Source organism: Chenopodium quinoa, unplaced genomic scaffold (genome assembly GCF_001683475.1).
Source record: "Chenopodium quinoa cultivar QQ74 unplaced genomic scaffold, ASM168347v1, whole genome shotgun sequence".
Lineage (NCBI taxonomy): Eukaryota > Viridiplantae > Streptophyta > Magnoliopsida > Caryophyllales > Amaranthaceae > Chenopodium > Chenopodium quinoa.
The window spans coordinates 3334622-3358883 of NW_018745170.1; the positions used below are offsets into that span (position 1 = coordinate 3334622).

At 37.9% G+C, this 24262-nt stretch overlaps 3 protein-coding genes across 3 annotated transcripts; 1 reads left to right on the plus strand and 2 right to left on the minus strand.

Annotated features, from left to right (window-relative positions):
- Window positions 1-459: 459 nt before the first annotated feature.
- On the minus strand, window positions 460-4262 carry LOC110710394 (beta-amyrin 28-oxidase-like). The gene is made up of 3 exons (XM_021888687.1): window positions 3137-4262; window positions 2831-3018; window positions 460-2283 (listed from the first exon to the last, which is right to left on the minus strand). The coding sequence occupies exons 1-3, from the start codon at window positions 4089-4091 to the stop codon at window positions 1978-1980; spliced, it is 1449 nt and encodes a 482-aa protein (XP_021744379.1). The 5' UTR covers window positions 4092-4262; the 3' UTR covers window positions 460-1977.
- A 2405-nt stretch (window positions 4263-6667) lies between these two features.
- On the plus strand, window positions 6668-11397 carry LOC110710189 (prefoldin subunit 1-like). Its single transcript, XM_021888458.1, has 8 exons — window positions 6668-6844; window positions 7016-7078; window positions 7255-7308; window positions 9416-9521; window positions 9695-9701; window positions 9794-9878; window positions 10182-10291; window positions 11187-11397. Exons 2-8 carry the CDS (start codon window positions 7055-7057, stop codon window positions 11188-11190), a joined length of 390 nt encoding a protein of 129 aa, XP_021744150.1. The 5' UTR covers window positions 6668-6844; window positions 7016-7054; the 3' UTR covers window positions 11191-11397.
- A 552-nt stretch (window positions 11398-11949) lies between these two features.
- On the minus strand, window positions 11950-15331 carry LOC110710420 (lupeol synthase-like). Its single transcript, XM_021888713.1, has 7 exons — window positions 15134-15331; window positions 14590-14708; window positions 13219-13362; window positions 12865-13042; window positions 12598-12678; window positions 12412-12495; window positions 11950-12003 (listed from the first exon to the last, which is right to left on the minus strand). Exons 1-7 carry the CDS (start codon window positions 15329-15331, stop codon window positions 11950-11952), a joined length of 858 nt encoding a protein of 285 aa, XP_021744405.1.
- Window positions 15332-24262: the final 8931 nt, after the last annotated feature.

Genomic DNA, 24262 nt, shown 5'->3' on the forward strand with positions numbered 1-24262 from the left:
CGAATTACGTGTATAAAGTACATGCTAGTTTTATGTGATATGTCTATGTGATATGTCCTCTTTTCCTAATTCATTTAATGTATTTTTTTTATTATTTATCTTTACATAATTGTTGATGTTTAACTAGAACTAGAATATTGAAATAATACTATTTGGAAAACAAAATACAATTATGTATTCTCAATCCCATATAGCATCTGTATTAAATTTTGAGTGTTTCAAAATATTTTGGACTAAATTTCAAGATCAGATCGATTTTGCTCAAAAAATTACTTCCTTCGTTTTTTTTACTTGTAACAGCTTGACTTTTACACTATTTACATATCTCACTTTGACTAGATTTGGTGATTTATAGGTTAGGAAAAATATATAGTCATGTGGGATCTTGTTTTACTCGTCTCGATTTATACTTTCATAATATCAAAATTTTATAATTTTTGCACATTGGTAATTAAAAATATTAACGATTGAAATAGTGCATTGGCAAGCGTGAAAAGAAAAGTGTTGCAAGTATTAATAAACGGATATTTTCGATTTTAACACCCGACAAAAACCCGAAAATGGTTTTTAACACCCCCCAAAAAAAAAAACTTTTATTTTAACACCTGACAAAAATATAAAAATGGTTTTTACCACCATTTAACTGATTCCGTTTAGGAATCCGTTAAGTGGATTCATGAGCCACGTGTCGCTTTATTATTGTCCAAAAAATAAAAAAAAATAAATAAAAAAACAAAAAAATAAAAAAACCTAAAACTACCCTGCCACCCTAGCCCCACCGCCGCCCCACCACTGCCACCTTCTTCTTCAGCTTGACCCACAGCCGGCGACGCAACGACCGGCGCACCACCTCCCCCTCCCTCACCGGCCGACCTAAACCCATCCCCACCCTTTTCCCGCAGCCTTAAACCACCCTAGCCTGACCACCGCCATCACTAGCCATGAATTTTTGGTCATTGATTCAGCCACGAATTCGGCCATTGATGGCCGAAATCGGCCGGTTAAGGCCACTCAGTCCCAAAATCGGTCGATTTCAGCCATTAATGGCCAAATTTGCTGGCGTTTTAGGGGAAGGAAGATTGCTCAGCCGCAAAACCACCACCCCTGAAATTCGTCGCCGTTTTCTGGGCACGATTTTCGGTGGGGGTTCTCGAATTTTGGCTGCGGGAAGCGAGGGTACGTCGATTTCCGGTGATAAGGAAGGTTCGGTGGCGAAACCCGATGACGGGGGGCTAGGAGAGGGTGGTTCGGGAGTTGGTCAGGGAGAAGGGCCACCGTTGGTGGCTGCCTTCTGGTTGTTTGAGTTTTATAAAAAAAATTTATTTTTTTTTGTTTTTTTTTTATTTTTTGAAAACAAGTAAAAATGGTGACACGTGTCACTGTGAACCCCACTTAACGGAATATTTGGACGGAAACCGTTAAGTGGTGGTAAAAACTATTTTTATAGTTTTTGTCTGGTGTTAAAATAAAAGTTTTTTTTTTGGGGTGTTAAAAACCATTTTCGGGTTTTTGTCAGGTGTTAAAATCTAAAATATCCTTACTAAACGGAAGAATTAGATTAATTGTTCTTTTGGACTCAGCCTAAAATAATACAAGTATAGTTATTATATTATTTTGGCCTGGTCAAAAAAAGTTTAAAGAAGATATATTTTTGGGCCGGAACCCAAAGCCCAACCTTGATCCTTCTTGAAATTTTTTTTTTTTAAAAAAAAATGGATTAGCAAATTTAGTGCAAAAATTCTTTTAGTAACTTCACGTAATTCCGTTTAGCCTTTGTCCATAAAAAAAATATATAATTCATTCATACATATAAGATGAACAATATATTAATTCACCAAGTTAATTAAACTAGTACTAATAGACACATCAAATAAATGACAAAACTAGTTGAAAGATCATCTCAAACAAATGATAACATTGAGACATTGAGTGATACACAAGTATAATATTGTTTGCAATAACCACTTCTTTGACCAACTACACTTTCACATTGTGTGGAATGAGGCGAATAGGAAGCCCTTTTTCTGGCTTAGGAAAAGGATTAGCTATTATTTTTTCATCAAAAATTATTTTCTCAAATTTATATCTCTTCACCACATTGTGCATAAAGGCTAGTATCTCCAACCGTGCATACTCCTTGCCAGGACACATTCTTGGCCCTCCCCCAAATGGTACATATGTGTATGGTGCTGGCCCACTTCCCTCGAATCGACTCGGGTCAAACTTATCTGGTTCCGCGAAATATTGCGGGTTTTGATGAGTTGAATAGGCACTCCAGTATAGCTACAACCAACAAAGATACAGGGGAAAACATTACGTCATTATGCCGATAGTGTCTGAGAGTCTATATGTGCACGCATTTGTGCATAAGATGAAAATATGAGTGAGGAAATAGGAGATGGAGGGATGGTTAGTCCTTCCAACCCCCCAAGTGATTGGGGGTTCGATCCTCATCCCCTATTTCTGTGATAGGGTGGGGGGACCTCCCGTATCTTACCGTATTAAAAAATAAAAGTATGAGTGTATTTTTTTTTTGTCAATAAACTTGAAACACAAAAATAGAGTAGAGTTTATCGTGGCCTAGACCAACAAAAATTGTGGTAATAAAAATATTTGGCCACACTTGTTAGATAGAGTCACATTCATCGGGCCATGCTCAAACTTGGTCTGATTAGTCAAGGTGAGCCACATTTTTAAGAAAAATCGAAATTCTACTCTAACACGTAAAACCCGAATCTTTTCATTAGCTCTAGAATGAACAAAGTGCACCCTAGCACATCTTCAATTAACACTCTAAGGTAACAAGTGGTTAAAATCCTTATAAATATACCTTCCAACCCTTAGGGATGTTGAAACCAGCATACTTAAAGTCAGCCATAGCTTCTCTAAAAGCTCCTTGTAATGGAGGAATTAGCCTCATTACTTCACAAGCCACATTCCATGAGTACTTCATCTTTTGCATATCCTCCCATGTTAACAACTCCCCAGCCGCTTTCGATTTCGCAATCTCCATTTGCTCTGTACAACCCAAGAGAACAGATTAACAACATTATAAATCCCAATTTTCATGATCAAAAGAGGCAATAGAAATTTTCATATTTTTTTTCATGCATAATTTCTACTAGTATATACATACCTTCATAAACTGCATCATATACATGAGGAAGTTCAGCAAGGTATTTGACAATGAAGGAAATGACAATACTAGCAGTATCATGTCCACCAATTAATAAACCCAGAATTTTATCTGCAATATCCATTTCATTCATATGTTTCCCATTTTCATCTGTTTTAGTTAGCATATGAGACAATATATCTTGGGTTGGTGTTGCTTTTTTCTCTGCTAAATCAATCTTCCTTTGGTTAATGATCAATATGAGCTCCTTCCTTATAAACTCGGCGGCCTTAATTGCCTTGTTAAATGGTGTTCCGGGGAAATTAATTGGGATAGAGATAACCCCGGAAACCAAGAGGCGAAATGGGTCAGCAAAGCGAGCTACATGGGTAGGATCCTCGACACTAAGAAAAATGTGGCACGCAAGCCAAAAGGTGTATCTTTTGGCTAATGGGAAAACAAAGACTTCCTCTTTGTTTTCCCACCCAGAGGCGAAGTGCCTCTGGGCGATGGTATCCATGATGCCAATGTATCTTTGTAAGGCCTCGGCCTTTAGAAATTGAGGAAGGAGTTTCCTCATTTTTATAGACTCCTCCTTAGAGTTAGTTTGGAGGGAACTAGGGAACACTTTGTTTACAGCCTCTGGCCACCAGGTTGTAACAAGCTTGTTCTCGTTTGAGAACAAGAACTTGTTGCCTGTTGGGCCGCAAAAATAAGCCACAGGCTCCCCAAGAATGCTCGTCTTAAAGCATTCTTGGGAGTATTTGACCATACGGTCAAATACAAATTTCTCGGGGTGGCCTTGCCATCCCGTGGACAAGAACTCTAGAGTTTCACCGACAAGAGGCCATCCTATCCTTCCTGGAGGAAGGTTTGCGGAGGAGAAGAGGGATCGATGTTTATAAAAAAGGATTTGAAGTGAGAGCAAGATGAGGAGGAGAAATCCTAGGAAGAAGTAACAAAAGAAAAGTTCCATATTGTTCTATAGTACTTAATTATTGAATTTGTAAAGAATTGGACATTTGACTATGAATGTTGAGAAAATAAAGAGGAAAAAAGGAGTTTATATAAGATCATTTTGTAGGGGAAAAATTGTACCGAGTAATTTATTTTATGAAGTTAGTTCACAAGATTGCACTATCATTAGTCTGACTCAAAATCAATAACATGATGTACTTATTATATTAAAAATATATGGTGGTGTCATGAAAATCAAAGAAAATGTGGTTTTTTTTCCCCCCAAATATCTATTTGATTTACTTACGTGAAGCTGCAAGAAGTTCTTGGAATGTGAATATCTGATTTTAAATCTAGATCCAAATCCCAAAAATGAAGATCAAATTTTTGTTATTTGGTCTTTGATTTGGGTGGATTGTATAAGACTAATTAATTACTGCTTAGTACGTACGTCTTACATTTTCATTTGGCATACTAGTTTGTTGGATTATTCAATTATTCTAATACACATATCTTACACAATTATATGACGTTTGCGATTCGTACTACCTAGGTCCAAGACCAAATCATGATTAGGTCCTGTGCCGTGCACGGTAATTTCACTACAATTAATCGATAAAACAAAAAAAAAAACTCTTTATTTTTATACAACTATAACATATTTATTATCTTCTTATTTGCATATATAATAAAATGAAACATGAAATATAATGAAAGGGAAATAGTTGATTAGACAAATGAGTATATTAAAACTACATATTACACCATATGAATGTTTTAAATATATAATAATATATGAAAGTACTGGGATACTTTCTTACATGACTACATGCATAGATAAAGTGTTTATGTATAATTTTAAGCTATGTTGTTATATTTCCTTTTTGTTATGTTCCACGTGTTAGAATTAGGAGAGAAACCAATTAAAGCATTCAAAAAAAACAATATACACATTTTACAATACACTTTATGATAGTAGAATATACTAAATAAAACATAAATAGCTGAATATTTAAGATAAAATAATGTTATTTTTGTCTATAAAATATGCAATAAGTATGAAGATTCTTTATTATAATAGGAATATTTTGAAATTTCTTAATGAAAGATACTAAAAGAACAAAATAAGCAAATAAAATAATAATAATAAAAATAAAAATAAAAATAAAAGATACTTATAAAAGATTTGCAATAATATTATGACAGTAATATTATACTAAAATTTTCAAAGAAGTTTTTGCAAAAAGGGAAGGAGTGGTTTGGAGGGAAAATAACAGCACCATGATATGACACGTGTCATTCCTGATGTCTGTTTTAGTATTATATGTTATTATTGATTAATTATTGCTTAATACATACACCATACATTTTCATTTGGCATACTAGTCTACTTTGTTGGATTATTTAATTAATCTAATACACATATCTTACATAATTATATGACGTTTGCGATTGGTACAACCTAGTCAATCATAATTTGAACTTAGAAAGTAAGAAAATTAAAATAAGAAGAAATCCCTAACAAAGTACTCCTTATTATAGTCATTAAATCTGTAACACGAACGTATTCTAAAAAGTAATATTACATAGATAGGAATGTGGTGAAAAAAAAAAAAAAGGTAGGAATGTATATGGGTTGGACCTGAATCGAGTTTGGATTTGGCCCATATCCTAACATTTTCATGTGAACCAAATTACACCCAAATCCATAAGGTCTTAAAAATTTAAAACAATGGGTTAGACGGGGTTAATTACTATCAAGTTTTTTAACCCCAAATTGTTTCTAGCCAATCATTATTTACTATCACATTGGTTAAATAATTAATTACTTACCATCACATAAAATGATATTCAATAAAGGTTGGAGTGTTTTTCAGAATCTATTCTTTGTTTAGCGTTAATGACATTCACTCAACAAATGAGTTCTTCGAGAAAACAATAACCTTCTAAGAGAACCGAGTTCAAACATATTTTTTTACTTGGTGGAAAGTTCACTTTCGTGTTCATACTCAGGTTGATTTATTTACATCCTTAGTTGCATGGATGCAATAGGGGTATTAAACTATTAACAAGTCAATTTGAGACCGAAGCTCTCTAGGCTTGGCTCGACCTCGACACTAGTGAGCTCGGGCTCAACTCAAGCTCAATGCTTGTTGAACACGACTTGAGCGAGATACCCTAGACAAGAGCTTAGCTCGACTCAATAACCAAATGCTCAATCTACTATCGATTTTACTCGTTTTGATCACACTATTTTAATTGATAACTTAATTTTCTCAAATAAGGCCCTAAAATAACAATAGCCCAAGGCTTAGATGACAATATATAATTTTAGGTTACAATTTATTTATAAAAATAATATTGTTATTATGAAATTAAAATTCAAGCTTGTTCACGAGTTTTCGAATCAAGTAAATGATATCTTAAACTTGGCCTATTATAGCTTGTTAAGATCTCAACCTGAACTTGAACTTGAGTCTTAGGCTATTAGCCCACTCAGGTCAAGCTTTGACCAAGTCAAACATAGAGCATTTCTCGAGTAAATTCAGCTCGTTAACACCCTTGGATTAAATATTTAAACAGTGTAGATTCTACTGTAGAAATCAAAGTATCACAAAATAGAAAAAGGAAAACCAGCGTCTTGGTTCTTAATTTTTCATTCCTAAACTCTTCATCGACAGCAGAGACGCCTTCCATATTCCACTGGTGATCAACCGCCTGCCACCGGCAATCAAATCGGAAAACTTTTTCCGGTGACCTAGCATCTCCGAGGTTCATTCATCTTCTTCTTAAATTAAGCATTCAATCAATTTACAGATCTAGGATTTTTCCAATTAAACCCTACTACATTACTCTTTCTTCATTTTTTTTTAATTAACTTTTCGCTTTTACTTGTACTAATAATATTAATAATCTTTGATTGTTTGCTTTTTTCTGAAACAGTGATTAAGTTTGAATTAAGTCTGCATTTCAGTAGCTAAAATGGCGGATGAAGCAAGCAGAACAGTATGTTAAAAACTTAATTTTTAGTGTTTTTTAGATTAATGATGCAAATTTTGGCCTAATTTTTAAATAATTTCGTTATTATTCGTTTAATGTTAATTTTTTTTTTTTTTTGGTTTCACTTGTGTTAATATGTGAAGTATTTAAGGGTATTGCTGATTTGAAATATATGTAATTAGGCATTTATTGAGATTCAAGGACGCATGATTGAGACTACTTCAAAATTGAAGCAGGTTAGTTCCCCCTACTATAAATAATGACATTGTTTATCTCAAATTTGGCTGCCTTGTTCTTATCATGATCTATTGTTTCATACTTTCATCTCGTTTCTTAATTGCATTCATGTCGATTTAGAATTAACGGAAAAATAAAAATTGCCATGGTGTTGTGGAATTTTCCTAAAAATAAAAGGTTGGTTTTTGTGTTCTTTGTTATAGTTTTTGTCTTTGGAATAATATCTGTATTCAGTATCCATTCTATTCGTCAAAATCCTGTTCTTGGGTACACACCAAACAAGAACAATATGATGAAGGGATTTGGATACGAATGATTTGTAAAGTTGAGAGTGGTTATATTTGTGCTTCAGTGGAGCTTTGCGAATCCAATTAGTTAGCTAGTGAACAAGATGTTCTTATTTGCTTCCATTGGAAGATTTGGAGCTATGTAATAAAGACACGTTACTGTTGTTTAAAGATTGAATTATTTATTTGATTGGGCAGAATTGGAACTTGTACCTATGCTCAGGCATAAGATGGTTGGCAGTAGACTATCAGTAGTTCGATAAATCTTGGTACTTTGGTAGTCAAAAGTAGAAAAGTAGGGTGTGATGACTAGTGTTACATCCCTTTCCGCCACATTTATTCTAGACAAGCGATTTAAGGAGAGGAGTCATAGTGGTGTATTGTTGATTAAAGCTGAATAAAAAAAAAAAAAGGGAAGGTAATGGGATGGTTTATTGTTTTGAGGAACAGAGATAGTGGCTGGAAAATATTATCAAAAGATGGACCCTGCATGAATGAATAATGAGGCTTTTATTTTGGGAGAAATGAAGCTTTTATTTAGGGACAAAAGGAGTAGAGATAATCAAAAGTTTGATGTTACCACTCCTTAGAGGCCTACATCCCCAGCAGTCAAGTGACATATAGGTATTGAATTGAAAATGGTCTTCTGATAATTGTGACAGCCTTATTTCTTGTGTAGCTTTTATATCCTCATTATTCCTAATTTTTATTAAGATGGTTAATTTATCTAAAGAACTTAGATCAATTATTGTTGTGCAAATGGTACAATATCATCCTTGATTCCCTTATGGTGAAAAAAACAGTTTAAAAGGTTCGTTTCCATGAAGATCGCCTGACATGGCACAATTCTGGGCTAGCATGCTAACTTTGGAGTATGGACAGTGGTATATTGCTTATATAATAGTACCTATTACAGAGGTTCTACAATGTTTTATGTTGTCTGTCCATTAGCTAATGCAACCCTCTTATCAGAGCTTGGGACTGGCCATGCCAAGCAAAGAACTGCTAGCATAGTGTTAGAATCTAACTCCCTTTGAATGTATTTGAAGCTTTGTAGGTCTGTTAATTTTTCTAGGCCTTGGAAGAAGTTATTATGTGGGAAAACAATGTAATTCCCAAAGGAAACTCTTTAGGAAGTAGTGATGAATGAAATCCAAGTTGCCTACCCATTTTTGCCTATCGCTTTTATACTTGTGTGTTGTTGTAGGCATTTATTGATATTTTGCAGCCACGTGTTTAAAGCACCTAAAAACAGATAATATCGTAGAAGACCCTCAAAATAGATAATTGTCATTGGATCCGCTTGTGCTTGCCTCAACCTGGTCTATTGTCACAAGCCCCGATCACCCCCCCTTGACTCCACTCCTGACTCCAATAGGCATGAGTGCCCATCAAACTCGTCCCCAGCCTGTGTTGCTTCATGCTCACAAGCCCTTTTCTTACTTGAATTGCCAGTAGACGAGAGCGCGTCACACGGATCTTGTGTCAAAACACTTGGACTGTGACACATATGTAGATATGTGAAGCCATCTATAGTACAGTTTACTTACTTTTCCTTTCTCTGGACTATCTCCATATCCTATCACTCATCCCGTTACTCTCCAAAAACATGCTATGAAGAACGAGGAACTTGTTTAGTGTGATAGGTTGTTCATTGGTACATGTCTTCTATATTCTGATGTTAGCACTACAATAACTTGTGACTCATTTTAAGTGCTCCGTATCAAATTATTCCCTCTAGTATATTAGTTTCATGGGCTGCAATTGGTCTGTTATGCTTTTGTATAGTTAAATTAACCATGATTTATGATCTATCCAGGTGCAAAACCAAATCCGATCTAAAGAAACAGAAAAGAAGCGTGCTTACTTAACCTTGGAGGAGTTGCGACAAGTGCCTGATGACACAAATACATACAAATCCATTGGTAAGGTCAATATCAGTATAATTTATTGATACATAAAGTGCACATATCTATAATTGTTGTGGTTTGTTGCAGTTTGGGACCTATGTTCAATTGATTGCGATTGTTGTCTTGGTGGATTGTTTACCTTATAGATTTTTGTACTTATTGTTGATTTTGTTTCCTTGGTTTTGCAGGAAGAACGTGAGTGTCCTCCTTGGCTTACAGGAATCTGTGGTTGTAAATCCTCAACATTATTTTGACACCCTTCTATGGTTTTTGTCCATAATATTTAGGTTTGTACTGGAGCCAAAATCGGTCTTGATTGATGAACAGGAACAGAAGTTCAAGGACAGTGAGACTGCAATTGCTTCTTTACAGGTTTTTATGCTTATTAATATGTTGGTTTTCTCAATTATTTCATTTGTTAGGTTTTCAGGTTTATCATATATATATATATATATATATATATATATATATATATATATATATATATATATATATATATATATATATATATGTTTTTGATATGTTTCATATCAACAAGACCTTTTAGCAATATTTCAGCTTTTTTTTTTGTGTTTTTTTCCCCCCTTCTTTTTTCAGTTGTATGTGTTCATTTATACAGATTACTTTGTTGCTGTATATTCTAACTTGATGCATTGTCTTTATATTTGGTGACAGACTTCTAAAGAGTACCTGGAGAAACAGATGGGGGAAGTGGAAAACAACCTAAAGGAGCTGCTGCAACAAGATCCTGGTCTCGCCAGCCAAATCATGTCTCTTTCAGTAATGTAAATCTCACTTTAGTGAATTATCTTTTAATTCTGTTTTTCTTTTAGTCTTTTGGTTTTGTTTTGAATTGCCTGTATGGGTTCCATAATAATTTAAGAACATATCAATTTTCCTCACTCATCTACCCTTGATTTCTGTGAGCTCTTCTTAGAAAATCTCTGACTAAAGCTGTGCGGCTGTGCAACACGTATTACTTTGGGCATCACTCCATCACCCAATCAGAAATTAAAAAAGGTTTAAAAACTTAATGTGTTTGGTATCTAACAAACTATAATTTGACAAAATGCCCTTAAAATAAGTCAAACTTGTAATGGGAATAGAATCTATTTAAAAAAAAAAAAAAAATCTCTTTATTATAATTTTATTGAGTGTTACATGGCTATGTGTAGGCAAATTTGGCCTGACTTTTGGGAATTACCCTTTAGAAGCTACCATAATAACCTTACATTGACAAAGATTCGTAAGCTAGAGCATAAAACCATATAATAGGCAACGTTGTATGGTTCATTGATTTGCTCATACATCCTGTGATGTTATGCAGCAATACACTATAGATACTAGTAACTTGTGACCATCTCTCTTGGAGTTCCATTGAGTGTTGGCTATAGTATGGCTGATCTTTGTGCTTGTACACAGCGATATTCACTAAGAACCCATATGGGGAAAATACACCTGTATGATGAATATTCTAATATGCAGTTCTTCATGAATATTCCAGTGCTTTCCTGTACAAAGTTACCATATTGGCATATTTGTTAAAATATTATGGATAAGAAGTAAAACAGTGAACAGTGACTGAACTTAAATGAGGGTCTAGGTTTGTTTAAATTGGAATTATATGAACTTAATTATAAGACACTTATACAATCTCTGTATGATTACCTTAATATTTAGGTGAAGACTTCGCTAAGTCACTATTTTTATGTGCCAAGGCAAATACTTGTATAGAGGAACAATCTACTCTTACCACAATAAGTATCACTTTGGCAAAAAATTTCAAGTTATTATATTGGTAAGTGATACTCCCCCTGTCCCTACATAGAAGTCTCTTATCACTACAAATTTGTGTTATTGAAAGTCCGTTTATGAAAGGCCATTTTTTCACTATCAATTGTTTAATTCACCTTTAATTTGCTAACCAAACTCCACTATTTTTTATTGTACTTTTAATCAAGTTTATCTGGTTTTTTTATTTTTTATTTTATTTTATTTTATTTTTTTTATTTTTTTATTTTTTTTAGTTTTCTTTTCTAAATAAAGCCCAATTCTGATTGTTCTCTTCCGTCTTGATATTCAGTAAAAATAATTTTAGTTCAATAACAATTAGTAATTTTAAAAAACAAATATAATAGAGATCTATAAATTTAAGTTTTAACTAGCAAAAATAATTCCAATTCAACAAAAATAAGGTGAAGAGAACAAGGCTTAAGTATATGTTGAGTAAATAAGACTTTTATTTAGGAGCGGAAGGCTTAGACAGATTGTTATACAATCGGGTGCACGGTATACCCATGAGTATTTTGTTCTCATTTTGATGATTGTTTTTCATTTATCATTAAATGAAGAAGCAAAAACTTAACCTTAGGTTAGTTGGGTTGGTGCACGGTGCACCTGGGTGTATATAATATAAAAAATTTCAGAAGGCTTGTGCTCCATCTTATGAGCTAACTGTGAAACGAAGATAAGAGTAGAAAGTAGAAACATTAATCAGCTAAAAATTAATAACATTGTCTTACACATTATTTAATCACAAACTTCTAAAATATTATGACCTCTTTTTCAAGCTTTACTCACATTTTTTTTTATATATAAAAGATTAAAAAGTCTAATATCTTACTCATAATGTATTTTTATTTCCTGTATGACAATCTTCTATCCTTTTTTAATCATCTATTGTACTTTATTAATAAAATCTTTTGCTCTCTATCTTTTCTTAAAATAGGAGAACTCCCAATGCGGTTTCTTGTTGAGTTCTCTTTGATTTTATGTTTCTATAGTAAAGTAAACCCGTAGCATAGGTAGTATCGTTTGAGGAGATATATTTAATACGGAGTACTAGTTAGCATTTATGATTGTGTTTATCAAAACTGATTAATTTTAGGAGAAAACCTTGTCTTACCTGTGGCGGGAAGTCTCCATTTTCCAATTGCGAGTTGATTACCAACCTCATCCCTCGATTCACAGGGTCTGGATCCACATCCCACTGTTACATTGAGAATCATTTGGGTTAACCACAGGTTTAAGTTTTCTGGCTCTTTCTTTAAGCTGCAATAGGAAATGTAGGATAGAATGCTAGTATATTCACCTGCCCTGCTCTAATGAGAGTTAATAATGCCCATGAAGTTTGCACCACATTTGACTTGTTCCCTTTCAGGTTTGTATAAACCTGTTCCACAATCCCAAACAGAGAAGTGATGCACAAATCTAGACTATTGGGGAGAGCTCGGGACAAACTGATCGGGTCACCATTACTTGACTTAAAAAGGCGAACATATGTTATTTCACTTCAAGAAATGCGGCTTATACCGCCCTTGGGGTCAGGGGAGGGAGAGAAGGGAGTGAATTAGAGTACCTCGTTTGAGCTTGAGAGGTAACTTTCGCCCCACCCGCCGTCAGGCAATTGCTTTGAGAGTAGAAACTCACATCCCCTTTGCACAGCCTGACTATTATGGTAATTTTTATTACTCGTTAATAGTGCCTCCACTGCAAACCATGTTGCATATGTAAAACAAATCCCCCAAAATCCATGCCTATCCTCACAAAAACAAACCAAATTGAAGTCACTCTCATTACCTCGAAGTCTATTTTTCTAGATAGAAGACTCAACTGAACTAATGAAAAAATGAAAATTTTGAGAGAGAAATCAAAATTGTGTTGTGCATGTAGGTAAACAAATGAAATATTATACGAAGTACTTCATATTTACCAAGAACCATCAGGGTTTTGAGTACTTTCAATGTATTGTAATCCTCTAGAGATGGAGTCCTTTATTTCTTCAGACCTGTGACCTGGGTATTGCTCCTTGAAGAGTGTTAAAGCTTGGATTACTGCGGAAGTGCACTCAACATGCCTGTTATAACAGCATTAAAAATCAAGATTATATTAATTAAATAAGAAATTTTTGTAGTAATTAAATTAGAAATTTTTGTATTCTTTTTAACTCAATTACGACCGATTGTTTTGTTCCGGTCTATGATCATCTCTAGTTAACTACCGAGGTATTAGCTGATAATGGTTTATGAAAAAAGGGTTGGCAATCTTAGCATATAAAAGCTTACTCTCTTTCAATTAGAACACCACCGAAGAGCTCTGTAGGATTGAATTTCTGAGACCATGTGAAATTAACAAACACATTTTATTAAATATTGCAAAAAAATACTTTAAGTTGATAAAATATTACCACCTATGTTTTATATTATTTGCAACTTTGCAACTTAAAAATATTTATGTCTCATAAATAATATCTCAAAGTTGCAAATAATATGAACGGAGGTATTATTTAAGGAGAATTTGGTCATTAGCCCATTACCTCAATCCAACTGTATGTTCGCTGAGCCTCCCAAGCTGGCAAACCACCATTCTCACTCTAACAAAAGGATAGGGCAAAATGCATGGAATATACTCAAATAATCCAAGACATGGAGCAAATTACTTATATATTGCTAATATAATGATATTTGAAATTATCGAAACTTGTACTGTATAATTTTATAGTTTGAAATTATAACTGAACTTGCCTGAAATTACTTTATTTGATATAAGTCAAAGTGAACATAACTTAGCTAGTTTATAATGGTGATGTGCTCTCTAAATCAAATCAATAAGTATACAAGAAATTATTACTTCGAGAAAGGACATTCACGGCATCGTATAGGTGCTGTGCTTCCACTTTCTCTTCCTCAAGCCAAGGGAACATTTGCAAATAAAAGTGCAGCCAATACAAGGTGCAACAAAAAAAAAGGACAGTCTTCTCATAAAGAAATCAACCACAATCGCTTGAAATTGGCGCTCTTTCTACAATTGGGATCCCCTATAGGCTACGATCGAGTACTTGGGGAAAGAGCAGTCAGATCCTCTCTAAGTTCTTAAGGAACTGCCAAGGATGGTAAAATGGAATTTTTTTTTTTAATGGAAGTTAAAAGAGAGGGGGCGGGGGTGTTTAAACTTTTTTTTTTTTTTTTTTTTTAATGGAAGTTAAAGGTTTATATTGTTCGTTTTTTTTTAAAATAAATTTCAGAAAGTTGAAAGTATACCATGATATTATATACAGTAATTTATCAAAAATGAAAAGAGAAACCTGTGAGGCTTTGAGAAAACCGTGTGCTTTTTAAGTGGTGTTGCATATTCATCAGTAAGACCACTGGCATATATTGCTTGAAATGCAAATGCTGCATCCCAGGTTTGACTACCAACGGCCTAATGAAGTATAAAGTTGAGATTATTAAAAAATAATCGAAAGTTGGGATTAGGAATAGAGCAAAGTTGGGATTATTCATAGCAATTTTTCCTTTCATTTGTTATGTCTTCGATTAGTACCAAAATTAATATTATTGTTAAGAAAATATTACTAATTATTGTTATGAAAATTAGCGTTCAAATGTCATTTAAGAATTTTCTTAAATTCAGTCATTTTTCTAAGTTATGAGTTACAATTATAAATTGAGCATATGTATTAGTTCAATATTAATTAATTAATGTAAATTACATTAGTTTAATATAAAAAATTACCTCAATTGGAAATATAGAGTGAGCCACAATTATTTATAAGTGTAATCATTATTATAGAACGGAGGAATAGTACGTAGAAGTATGTAGCATAACAACAAAGATAATGTTTAAACCTGCATTCTCATCAAGAGATCAGCACTTTGCCTATTCGTGAAGCGATTCCTCTTAAATTCCTCTCTAACCTTCTCGACTTCAGCTCCTTCCTCCGCTGTTCCGGCCTTGGGATCGAATACCCAATGTTGTCGACCAACAAGGTCGTTTAAGCTCAGTAGCCATAGATCATTTCCTTCTGATATCTTCAGCTTCCACATTATAATAAACTTAAAAGATTTTAAATAACTTGGCTAGAAATTTTCTTAACTTTTTAAAAAGTGTAAGGGCAGCAAGAAATTGGTGTGTTTAAGGGAACTTTAATTTGGACGATTTTTACATGAGCCTCCTCAATCCTTTTTATAGTGCTGAATTCAGGATTTAGATTAACAATGATTAACTAAATTAAATTATTAAGGGTTCGCTCGTTTGATCTCTATATATATTTTTATTTTTTGAAATTATGTGATATATGTCATTTAATAAAGTAAAAATCGGTCAAACTTATTGAAATTATGGTAAATTAAAAACTGAAAAGTAAAAAGTGGAAACAACTTTTTTCTAATTTCCTGCTTTTGGTGTTTTGTTTTCAGAAAAATAAAATACTGAAAACAAAAAGCGATGCAAACAAGCCTTAATTAATTTTTTTTTTCTCTAATGATATTTGATATTTAAAAATAATTAGGAGAATAATACGAAGTACAACAACTTTTTGGTGCAGCAGGCCACACCGTGTGGCAGGGGTTACCCGAGTTATTTTGTTAGGGGTTAGTCAAGGTTTACTCGAGTTACTCGGTCAGGGGTTACTTAAGGGGTTCGTATTAGGGATGAGCGGAACCGGGTACCCGGTTGAGTTCTCAGGACCCGGTCCCGGAACCGGTTGTACCGGGTATCCAGATCTTGGACCCGGTCCCGGAACCGGTTGAAGCGGGTCCAGGAATTTCGGAACCGGTTCCAAGACCGGGTACCCGGATCTTCAATCTTCATCCCAATTTATTTTAATGGCTCTTCTTCTTCTTCTTCTTCAATCTCCAATTTATTTTTCTCTGAAATTAACGTGACCAGAATAATAATAAAACAGTGATCCACCCACATTTTCAATCTTCATCATTGTTTGAACCTTGCTGAAATGGGTAGCCTTAATTTTAATGGCTGCCTTCTAATTTTCTCTCTCCTCTTCTTCTCCTCACTTTTTACCGCATTGCCTGCTCGTCCTGCTAAATCGACTTCTTCATCATCAACAAAATTTAATTCGGCTGTTCAAATCAACTCGAACTCGGTTGAAAATGGTGGTGGTGTCGGTGGTCTCGATGAAAGAGATGGAGGTAGTGTCGGTGAAAAAGGTGGTGGTAGTGTCGGTGTCGTGGGGTGTTGGTGGAGTAAGTGAAGGTGGTGGTGGAGTGGGTCGCCGCAAGCTGGGGGTGGTAGGTGGTGGTTATATATGGTGGTGGAACTTTGAAAATGGAGAAATGAAGGGTTGAAGAGAGAGAAATATAGTGACATTAAAAAAGAGTGGGTAAACTAATTAAAATTAAGATTGAAATGAACAATAAAATAAAAGTATTAGGTTGGTTAAATAAGGGTAAAATTAAACATATTAAACAACCGGGTACCCAGCGGGTACCGGGTCCGAAATTTCAGGACCCGGTTACAACCGGGTCCGACATTTTGGACCCGGTCTCGAAACCGGTGAGACCAGTTCCGGGTTCGGACTCGGGGGGTCCTAACCGGTTCCGGGTCCGGTACCCCGGATACCCTGGGTCTTTGCTCACCCCTAGTTCGGATAGGGATTACTCGAGGGGTTCACTCGGTCAAAGGTTACTTGAGGGGTTACTTAGTCAGGGGTTACTCGGTCAAGGGTTACTCGAGTTACTCGGCCAGGGGTTACTCGAGTTACTCGGTTAGGAGTTATTTAAGGAGTTCGGTCAGGGGTTACTCGAGCAATTTGGTCATGGGTTACTTAAGGAGTTCGGTCAGGGGTTATTTGAGGGTTCAGTTAGGGGCTACTTGAGGGGTTACTCAGTCAGGGGTAACTTGAGGGGTTACTCGGTTAGGGGTTACTTGAGGGGTTCGGTCATAGATTACTCGAGGGGTTACTCGGTCAGGGGTTACTTGAGGGGTTACTCAGTTAGGAGTAACTCAAATAACCCCGGACCGAACAACTTGAGTAACCTCGACAACTCGAATATCCCCTGACCGAGAAACTCGAGTAACCCCGACAACTCGAATAACCCCTGACCAAGTAACTTGAGTAATCCCTGTCGCACGGTAAAGCAGGCCGCATACAAAAAATTGTATTGTGTACAACTATTATTTGTAGTTTATCATATAGTGTATCATAGCACCATCCTTATAATAGTATTACACATAAATTATTGCAAATTTCATTAAAAATAAATCTTGTATATATCGTGTTCGTTTCACCTGTCTCAACAAGCTCATTACACATAACATAATAATGTAAAAAACCACAGATTCTTGTTTGATTACTTACGTACAAGTTCCAATATTAATTTCTGTTTGTATTTTTCGTAGAATATGTTATGTGACTCGCTCTATTGACCCCGTTTGATATAACAGATAACAATTTTTTGGGAAAATGATCCTTTATGAAAATAATTTTCAAAGAAAAATACAATGGCAAAAATAGTTTTCCTTTGTTTGTTTTCTTATTACAAGAAAAATTATATAGGAAGTAGAAAATAGGAGTGAGAGGGAGAATATGAATGAGAGGAGAAGTAAGGAATGTAAGGAGTACAAGAGTAGGGAGGAAAATGTGACATGCTTTTCTTTTACAAGAAAAACATTTTCTACTCGTTGGAGAACTATTTTTCCATCTTTGGGAAAATTATTTTCATTCCTATACTAACTAAACAATGAAAAATGAGAAAATTATTTTTTTGAAAAATGTTTTCTGTCAAAACAAACGCTGCATTAATGATTAACCTCAGCCGCTTCATCATTCTAGTTTTTCTTCAATGTTCTTATGTGTTTTTTATTTTCCTTCTTTTGTCATTTTCTATGATTCATATTATTGTACTTTCCTGAGAAAATAAAAGATTATCTTCTTGATAAATAATATTTAAAATTAAATAAAATTTGTTTATCTAGTGGCAAAACGGTAATTTCTCAATAAATAAGGGTTTCACGATGGTTGATTTAAGCCATGTTCTTGTGGACTTTCTCTGTAGAACCGATTAGTTTAGTTCGTTTAAGTTCAATAATAATAATAATAATAATAATAATAATAATAATATTAATACGACATGCTATTACGACATGCTGGTGTTGTTGGTCTTGGACGAGCCTTTGAAGATGCGTAATAATAATAATAATAACAACAATAATAATAATAATAATAATAATAATAATAATAATAATAATAATAATAATAATAGTAATAGTAATAGGTTGTGTTTCGGGGTTTTCTGATGTCCTGCGGGAGAGTTACAACACCGAGACTGGAACCGGCCGCCTGTACCTGCAAAATAACGGAGACTCCTGAGAGCTCCGCCTCCAACGGTCAAGTTAGTCCCTGATTAAGGAGTAATGAGTGCGGAAATTAAAGTGGTTTAGTCTCTCTAGGTGAGAGTGTTTAATGTATAATCCGTGTGTTATTAGAGTTCTCTCTCTTTTTTCTCTCTCCTCTTAATGAGGATTAAGAGGAGTATTTATAGTCTTGAGAAGCGTGCCACTCTCTAGGTTTAGGGTAAACCTAGGGCTGACCGGGCTTCTAAACAGGATTGGGCCTTGGTGGCCGGTTTTCCCATTTGGCATGGGTGGACACATGGCGTGTCTCAATTGGTCCGCAGAGGACGTATCTGTGATTGACACGTGGCAGGCTCCTATTGGCCTACGTGAAGGACACGTGGCGGAACCTGGTTGGTCCACTTGTCAGACGGTGATTGGAGGATAAAAATCCCCTAATCATTTGCCCCTCACAGGTGGCACGTGACTGGTCACGTGTCGCCTGTGACAGGTATCGCACGGTGACAGGCGACGGCCTGCTACAGGTGTCACCTTGCAAACGGCCGAGAGATTTTCCCGCCCACATTTTGAATTTGAAAGCGACCATTCGCCTTCTCACTTTGCCTATATAAGGAAGTGCTGACTTCGGTCATTTTCACATTTGAGAACTTTGCGAGAACATTCGGACTCCTGAACTTGCTCTGACATTTCGGACCTTTTCTGCCTACCGCCTGTTCTGACAAGCCGACTGACCCGGATTTCCAGAACTTCATCAACCGTCACTCGTTCAGGTAACTCAGTTCTCTTACTCTTAATTTTCTTTTTATTTTTTGAAATGGCACCACGGAAGCACACGACACGACCTAAGTTAGTGATCAGCCGGTCACCGGGGACGGCTGAATCTAGGACTAGGAGTGCCGCCTGCCCTTTTCTGGACCCATCTTTGCCCTTTATACAAAGTCCGACTGTATCTGTGTCTATGCAGAACGTGATGGCCAGAACAAAAAAGACTGCCATGATATCAAACTCAGACGGCTCCTCCCAAAGGGTGCTCCTTAGTGAAACATCTGACCAGGCGCCAGATGTAGAATTGAAACGAGGCGGCTGCCAAGCCGACAGTTCTGAGAGAGGGGCCAAGGTGGTCCCTTCCCATCTTACCGTTGATATGTCTAATTTTCCTCCTGCTCCTTCTAAGGGAGAGGAGGCGGGCCCCTCTGGGAGAGGGGAGGAGTCGTCCTCTTCGGACTCGTCAGAGGACGAGTCCGAGTCCAGCTCTTCTGGCCACAGTTCTCCAGGCTCAGAAGAGAGAAACAGTCGCCTACAAGAGGCGAGGCTTTCTCATGCAGTTGAGAAAGGGGACAATTGGGCGGAGCCGTCCGCCTCTCACAGAGAGGAGAACACCCCCTACTACTGCACGGTACCCCGGGGCCGGATCGCAACCATGCAAGACAAAGTGGAGAGCTTTATTGCTAACCACAGAATAGGCCCGGAATATTTACTATTCGTGCCGGATCCAGAAGACACTGTCGTCTGGCCGGCTGGTACCAGCTATGATGACGGCTGCTTTGGCTGCTATGTGGCGGCCATCAAAGCTGGACTGCGCTTCCCATTACATCCGGCTGTTCAGCGGATTTTAGATGGGTATGATTTGGGGTTATGGCAGTTAGCCCCCAACTCTTGGGTAAACGTACTCGGCTATGTGGCCGGGTGCGAAATGTACGGGGTGGAGCCAAGCTTCGAGGCTTTCGCCCACATGAACTATCTCAGCCGGACCCCTAAGTCGGGCGGTACCGGCTGGTATCAATTAACAAGCCATAGGGGTTACCTCATGACGAGAGGTAAGGCGAACAAATGGAAGGATTGGCGGAACACCTTCCTTATCATCGAGGGTTCAGACACGGAGCTGAACAAACGCTTTAACAAGTGGAATAGGGATCCGCCTCTTCTCGCAGGCGGCCGCAGCATGCCACCTGTTCCCCCAAAGGCTAAAAAAGAGATCCTAGACAAAGGACTCTTCAAAGTAGAGACTAGGGTGAACTCTACTTCAGGGGTACGAGAGCAAGTACCCCTGAACTGCGTCCCGAGCTTCAAGTGGCTCTATGACGAGTACTTTTTGGCCGCCTGTGGCCTCAGCAGTCGGTGCTCTAGAGGTAGCCGGCCTGACAAATACTCTGTTTTTCACGCCTTGTTTACTTGAGATTTTTACTAACTTTGCTGTTTATTTTTTGCAGCTGACGCCATGAGTAAAATAACAGCATCCAAGACTGCGGCGGCCATGTTGCGGGCCTCTCTCATGAAACAGTCCTGTACCGACTCCCCCAACAAGGGGGCACCCTTGGTAGGCCTCGAAACTCTTCCTCTTTTAGGAGTTGTTGTCTTATGCATATACTAACTTTTTTCTTTTTTTTTTTTTTTTTTTTTCAGTCGGGCACTCCAAGAGCTTCTTCCTCGCAACAGCCGGACCCCAAGGCCCGGAGGACGACTGTTGCAAGCTCTCCTGGGTCTTCCAGGAAAACAGTGGCGGCTGAAAAGCAGCCGGCCACTTCTTCTAAAACTCCGGCGGGGCCGCCTAGAAGTATGGACAATTACTTGTAAAAACCTTCACTTGCTTTCTTCTTGACTAGGTCTAACTTGCTTTTTTACGCTTGATGCAGCCGGCCCTCAGGAACCTGACTTGGTAGAGGTAGCCAAGTCCATGATCAAAGCAGTTCCTCCATCTGAAAGGGAGGCGGTCAGGGGTGTCGGCACCCTTGACCTTGATGGGATTGCAGGGGTCCTTGCTGAGGTATACTTAGCATTGTTTGTATTTGAGTTCCAGGACGCCTGTTATCTTGTTTGGAAACTGACGTCTGTTCCCTTTTTACTTAGGCCCTGCTCCGAGTGAACGGCCTTCGCAAGCCGCTTGATCGGAAAAACAAAGAGGTAAAGGCTGCAAAAGCTATGGCCGCCTCTAACTGTGACAAGGCAATGTTTCAAATTGCCCAAAATGAAGTTCTGACAATTGATATTCTTTATTATCAGGCGCAGGCTACCGCCGCTATCCGGGCCCAGTTAGAGGCGGCCAGAAGCGGAACAACGAGCTGGAGGCGACCGTCTCCAACCTCAAGGCCGAGCTTAAACCTCTCCGCCAAAAGATACTCTCATACGATGCCATGGAAAAATCCTTGGCTAACGTAAAAGAACGCCTGGTGACCCAGGAGAAGAGTCTAACCAAGGAGCTCTCGGAGAAGGCTGAGCAAGAGAAGAGAGAGCTCACGGAGAAGGCTGAGCAAGAGAAGAGAGAGCTCGTCCGAGAGATGATTGAAGACTCTTCCCAGATCCAGCGCATGACCTGGAGCCGCCTCTTCCCCAGTGCCGACTTTGCCTCGTGGGAAAAAACGTACCGTCAGTGTTCTGAAATATATAATCAAGAGATCCTGGCGGCTGCTGAGGACGAGGCGTTGGAGGAAGCCTTGGTTGAGGATGAGCCGGTTGTGGCGCTTGTGCCACTTGGGGGTAAGGCATCAAAAGAGGGTGCAGCTGAAGCCGAGTCCAGCAAGAAGAGTGCTGACCAGGCGGCAACTGCTAATACTGAACTGCCCCCTTCTTAAGCTTTATGTATTCTTTCCACGGCCTGCGTGCCGTTTGATTGTATTTACCCGGCCAGGGGGCCGGGGTTCTGAATATTTTTATCTTCATTAATGAAATCATTTTGCTTGAAATTTGTCTGTGTTGAATATTTGATATTGCATTGTACACTATATCGACTGTTTTGCATGGCCGATTGTAGACAGGTACGGATGGTCCGCCTATGCCCCTGGACGACTGGTTGTCTGTTTCCAAGCTGGGCGATCAGTCGGCCATTTATTCAATCGGTCCGACCGAGTAAATAGTATTACCATTTATTCAGTCGCCAAGGAATTAAGTAGGTTAACAAGCGGCGGGTACCGGTTGTTTCCCTGTATTGCCAATGTTGGCTTTCAACTCGTAATTTGTTAACCTAGCAAGAGTAGTGGTTGAGAGCCCCTGTTTGTTAAAAGCAGGCGGACGACTCATACCTTTTAGGCTCCATACTAAGTTTGAGTGACTATTAAGTTAACATAAGAGTTACTTAGTCTTCGTCACACTCTAGATTGAGTAGTAGAGGTACCAGGCGACGGAGGCCGGCTGATCCTCTTGGTTTGCCAATGTTTGTTGGCTATTAACTCAATAGGTTACCTAGTAGGAATAGGGGTTTGAGTGCCCTTGTTTGTTTAAAACAGGCGGACGACTCAAACTTTTTAGGTTCCATACCAAGTTTGAAGGAGTGACTATGAGTTAACGTTGGAGTTACTCAGTCGCCGCCACTTATGTTTGAGAAGTAGAGGTACCAGGCAGCGTAGGCCGGCTAGTCCCCTTGATTCGCCAATGTTTGTTGGCTATTAACTCAATAGGTACCCCCTGCATTTATCCCAAGTAATACAGGCGGTCATCTGACTCAGATGTCAACTGCTACCACTGGTTTGGTTAGTGATAGAGTTATCCTTGTCTCAAAAACGGCTACGTGGTTGCCCTTGGGGACAGTCGTATAGGTGCCGTGTAATTAGTTTATAGAACAATGTTCCACCCAAAAGGGAGCTGCTCTCTGCGACGAATTTCATCCGGAGGGATGCCGTCGGACGCCTGCTATGATGTTGGGACAGGTCGTATTAGTTTTGTAAATTGATCAGGTGGCTTGGCGCCTGGTCTGATCATTCGGCCGGTTGCCTTGGTAAGTTCTTGGTGAACGTAGGTGCTAAGTAAAAGAATGGGTAGCCGCCTGTATGCACAGGGTCGGCCAGGCCCTAATCTTTTTAGCTAAGTATTGTGAGTAAAATACTCGATGGAGAGTAGCCGACTGTAAAGGAACAGACGGCATGCCCCTCTGAAGAGGGAGTGAAAAACTCAATGGAGAGTAGCCGACTGTAAAGGTACAGACGGCATGCCCCTCTGAAGATAGAGTGAAACTCCATGGAGAGTAGCCGACTGTAAAGGTACAGACGGCATGCCCCTCGTAATACAAAATTGAATAGTAAGTGCAAACTTTATTAAGTAGCTCTTTACTTTACATCATTCAGAAGAAATATTTTTTAAGGTTATCTACATTCCAGGTTCGAGGCAACGGTTGTCCGTCTGGTGTTTCCAGACGGTAGGTACCGTCCCTGACTTCCTCATAGATTCGGTAGGGTCCTTCCCAGTTGGGAGTTAGTTTGCCAGACTCATTAGCCCTACCAACTGCTTCCATTTTTCTAAGTACAAAGTCCCCTACTTTGAGTGGACGCCTGTGTACTTTTTTGTTGTATGATCTAGTCATTCTCAGGCGATAGATCTCATGGCGCAAAACAGCATTGCCCCTCTTTTCAGGAAGTGAGTCTAATGCCAGGCGCATGGCTTCCCAGTTTGCCTCTTCGTCATATAGCATTACTCGAAGAGTCGGCTCGTAGTGTTCTATTGGAAGGACAGCTTCCGCACCATAAGTTAGGAGGAATGGAGTTTCTCCAGTCGCCCCTTTTTCAGTCGTCCTAATGGCCCAGAGAACATGTGGTAGTTCATCCGCCCATAGGCCGCCTGCTCGTTCAATCTTTTTCTTGAGACCGTCTGAGATGATTTTCTTAAAGGCTTCTACCTGGCCGTTTGCTTGTGGACGGCCGACAGATGCAAAGTAGTGTGCAATTCCTTGGTCTCCC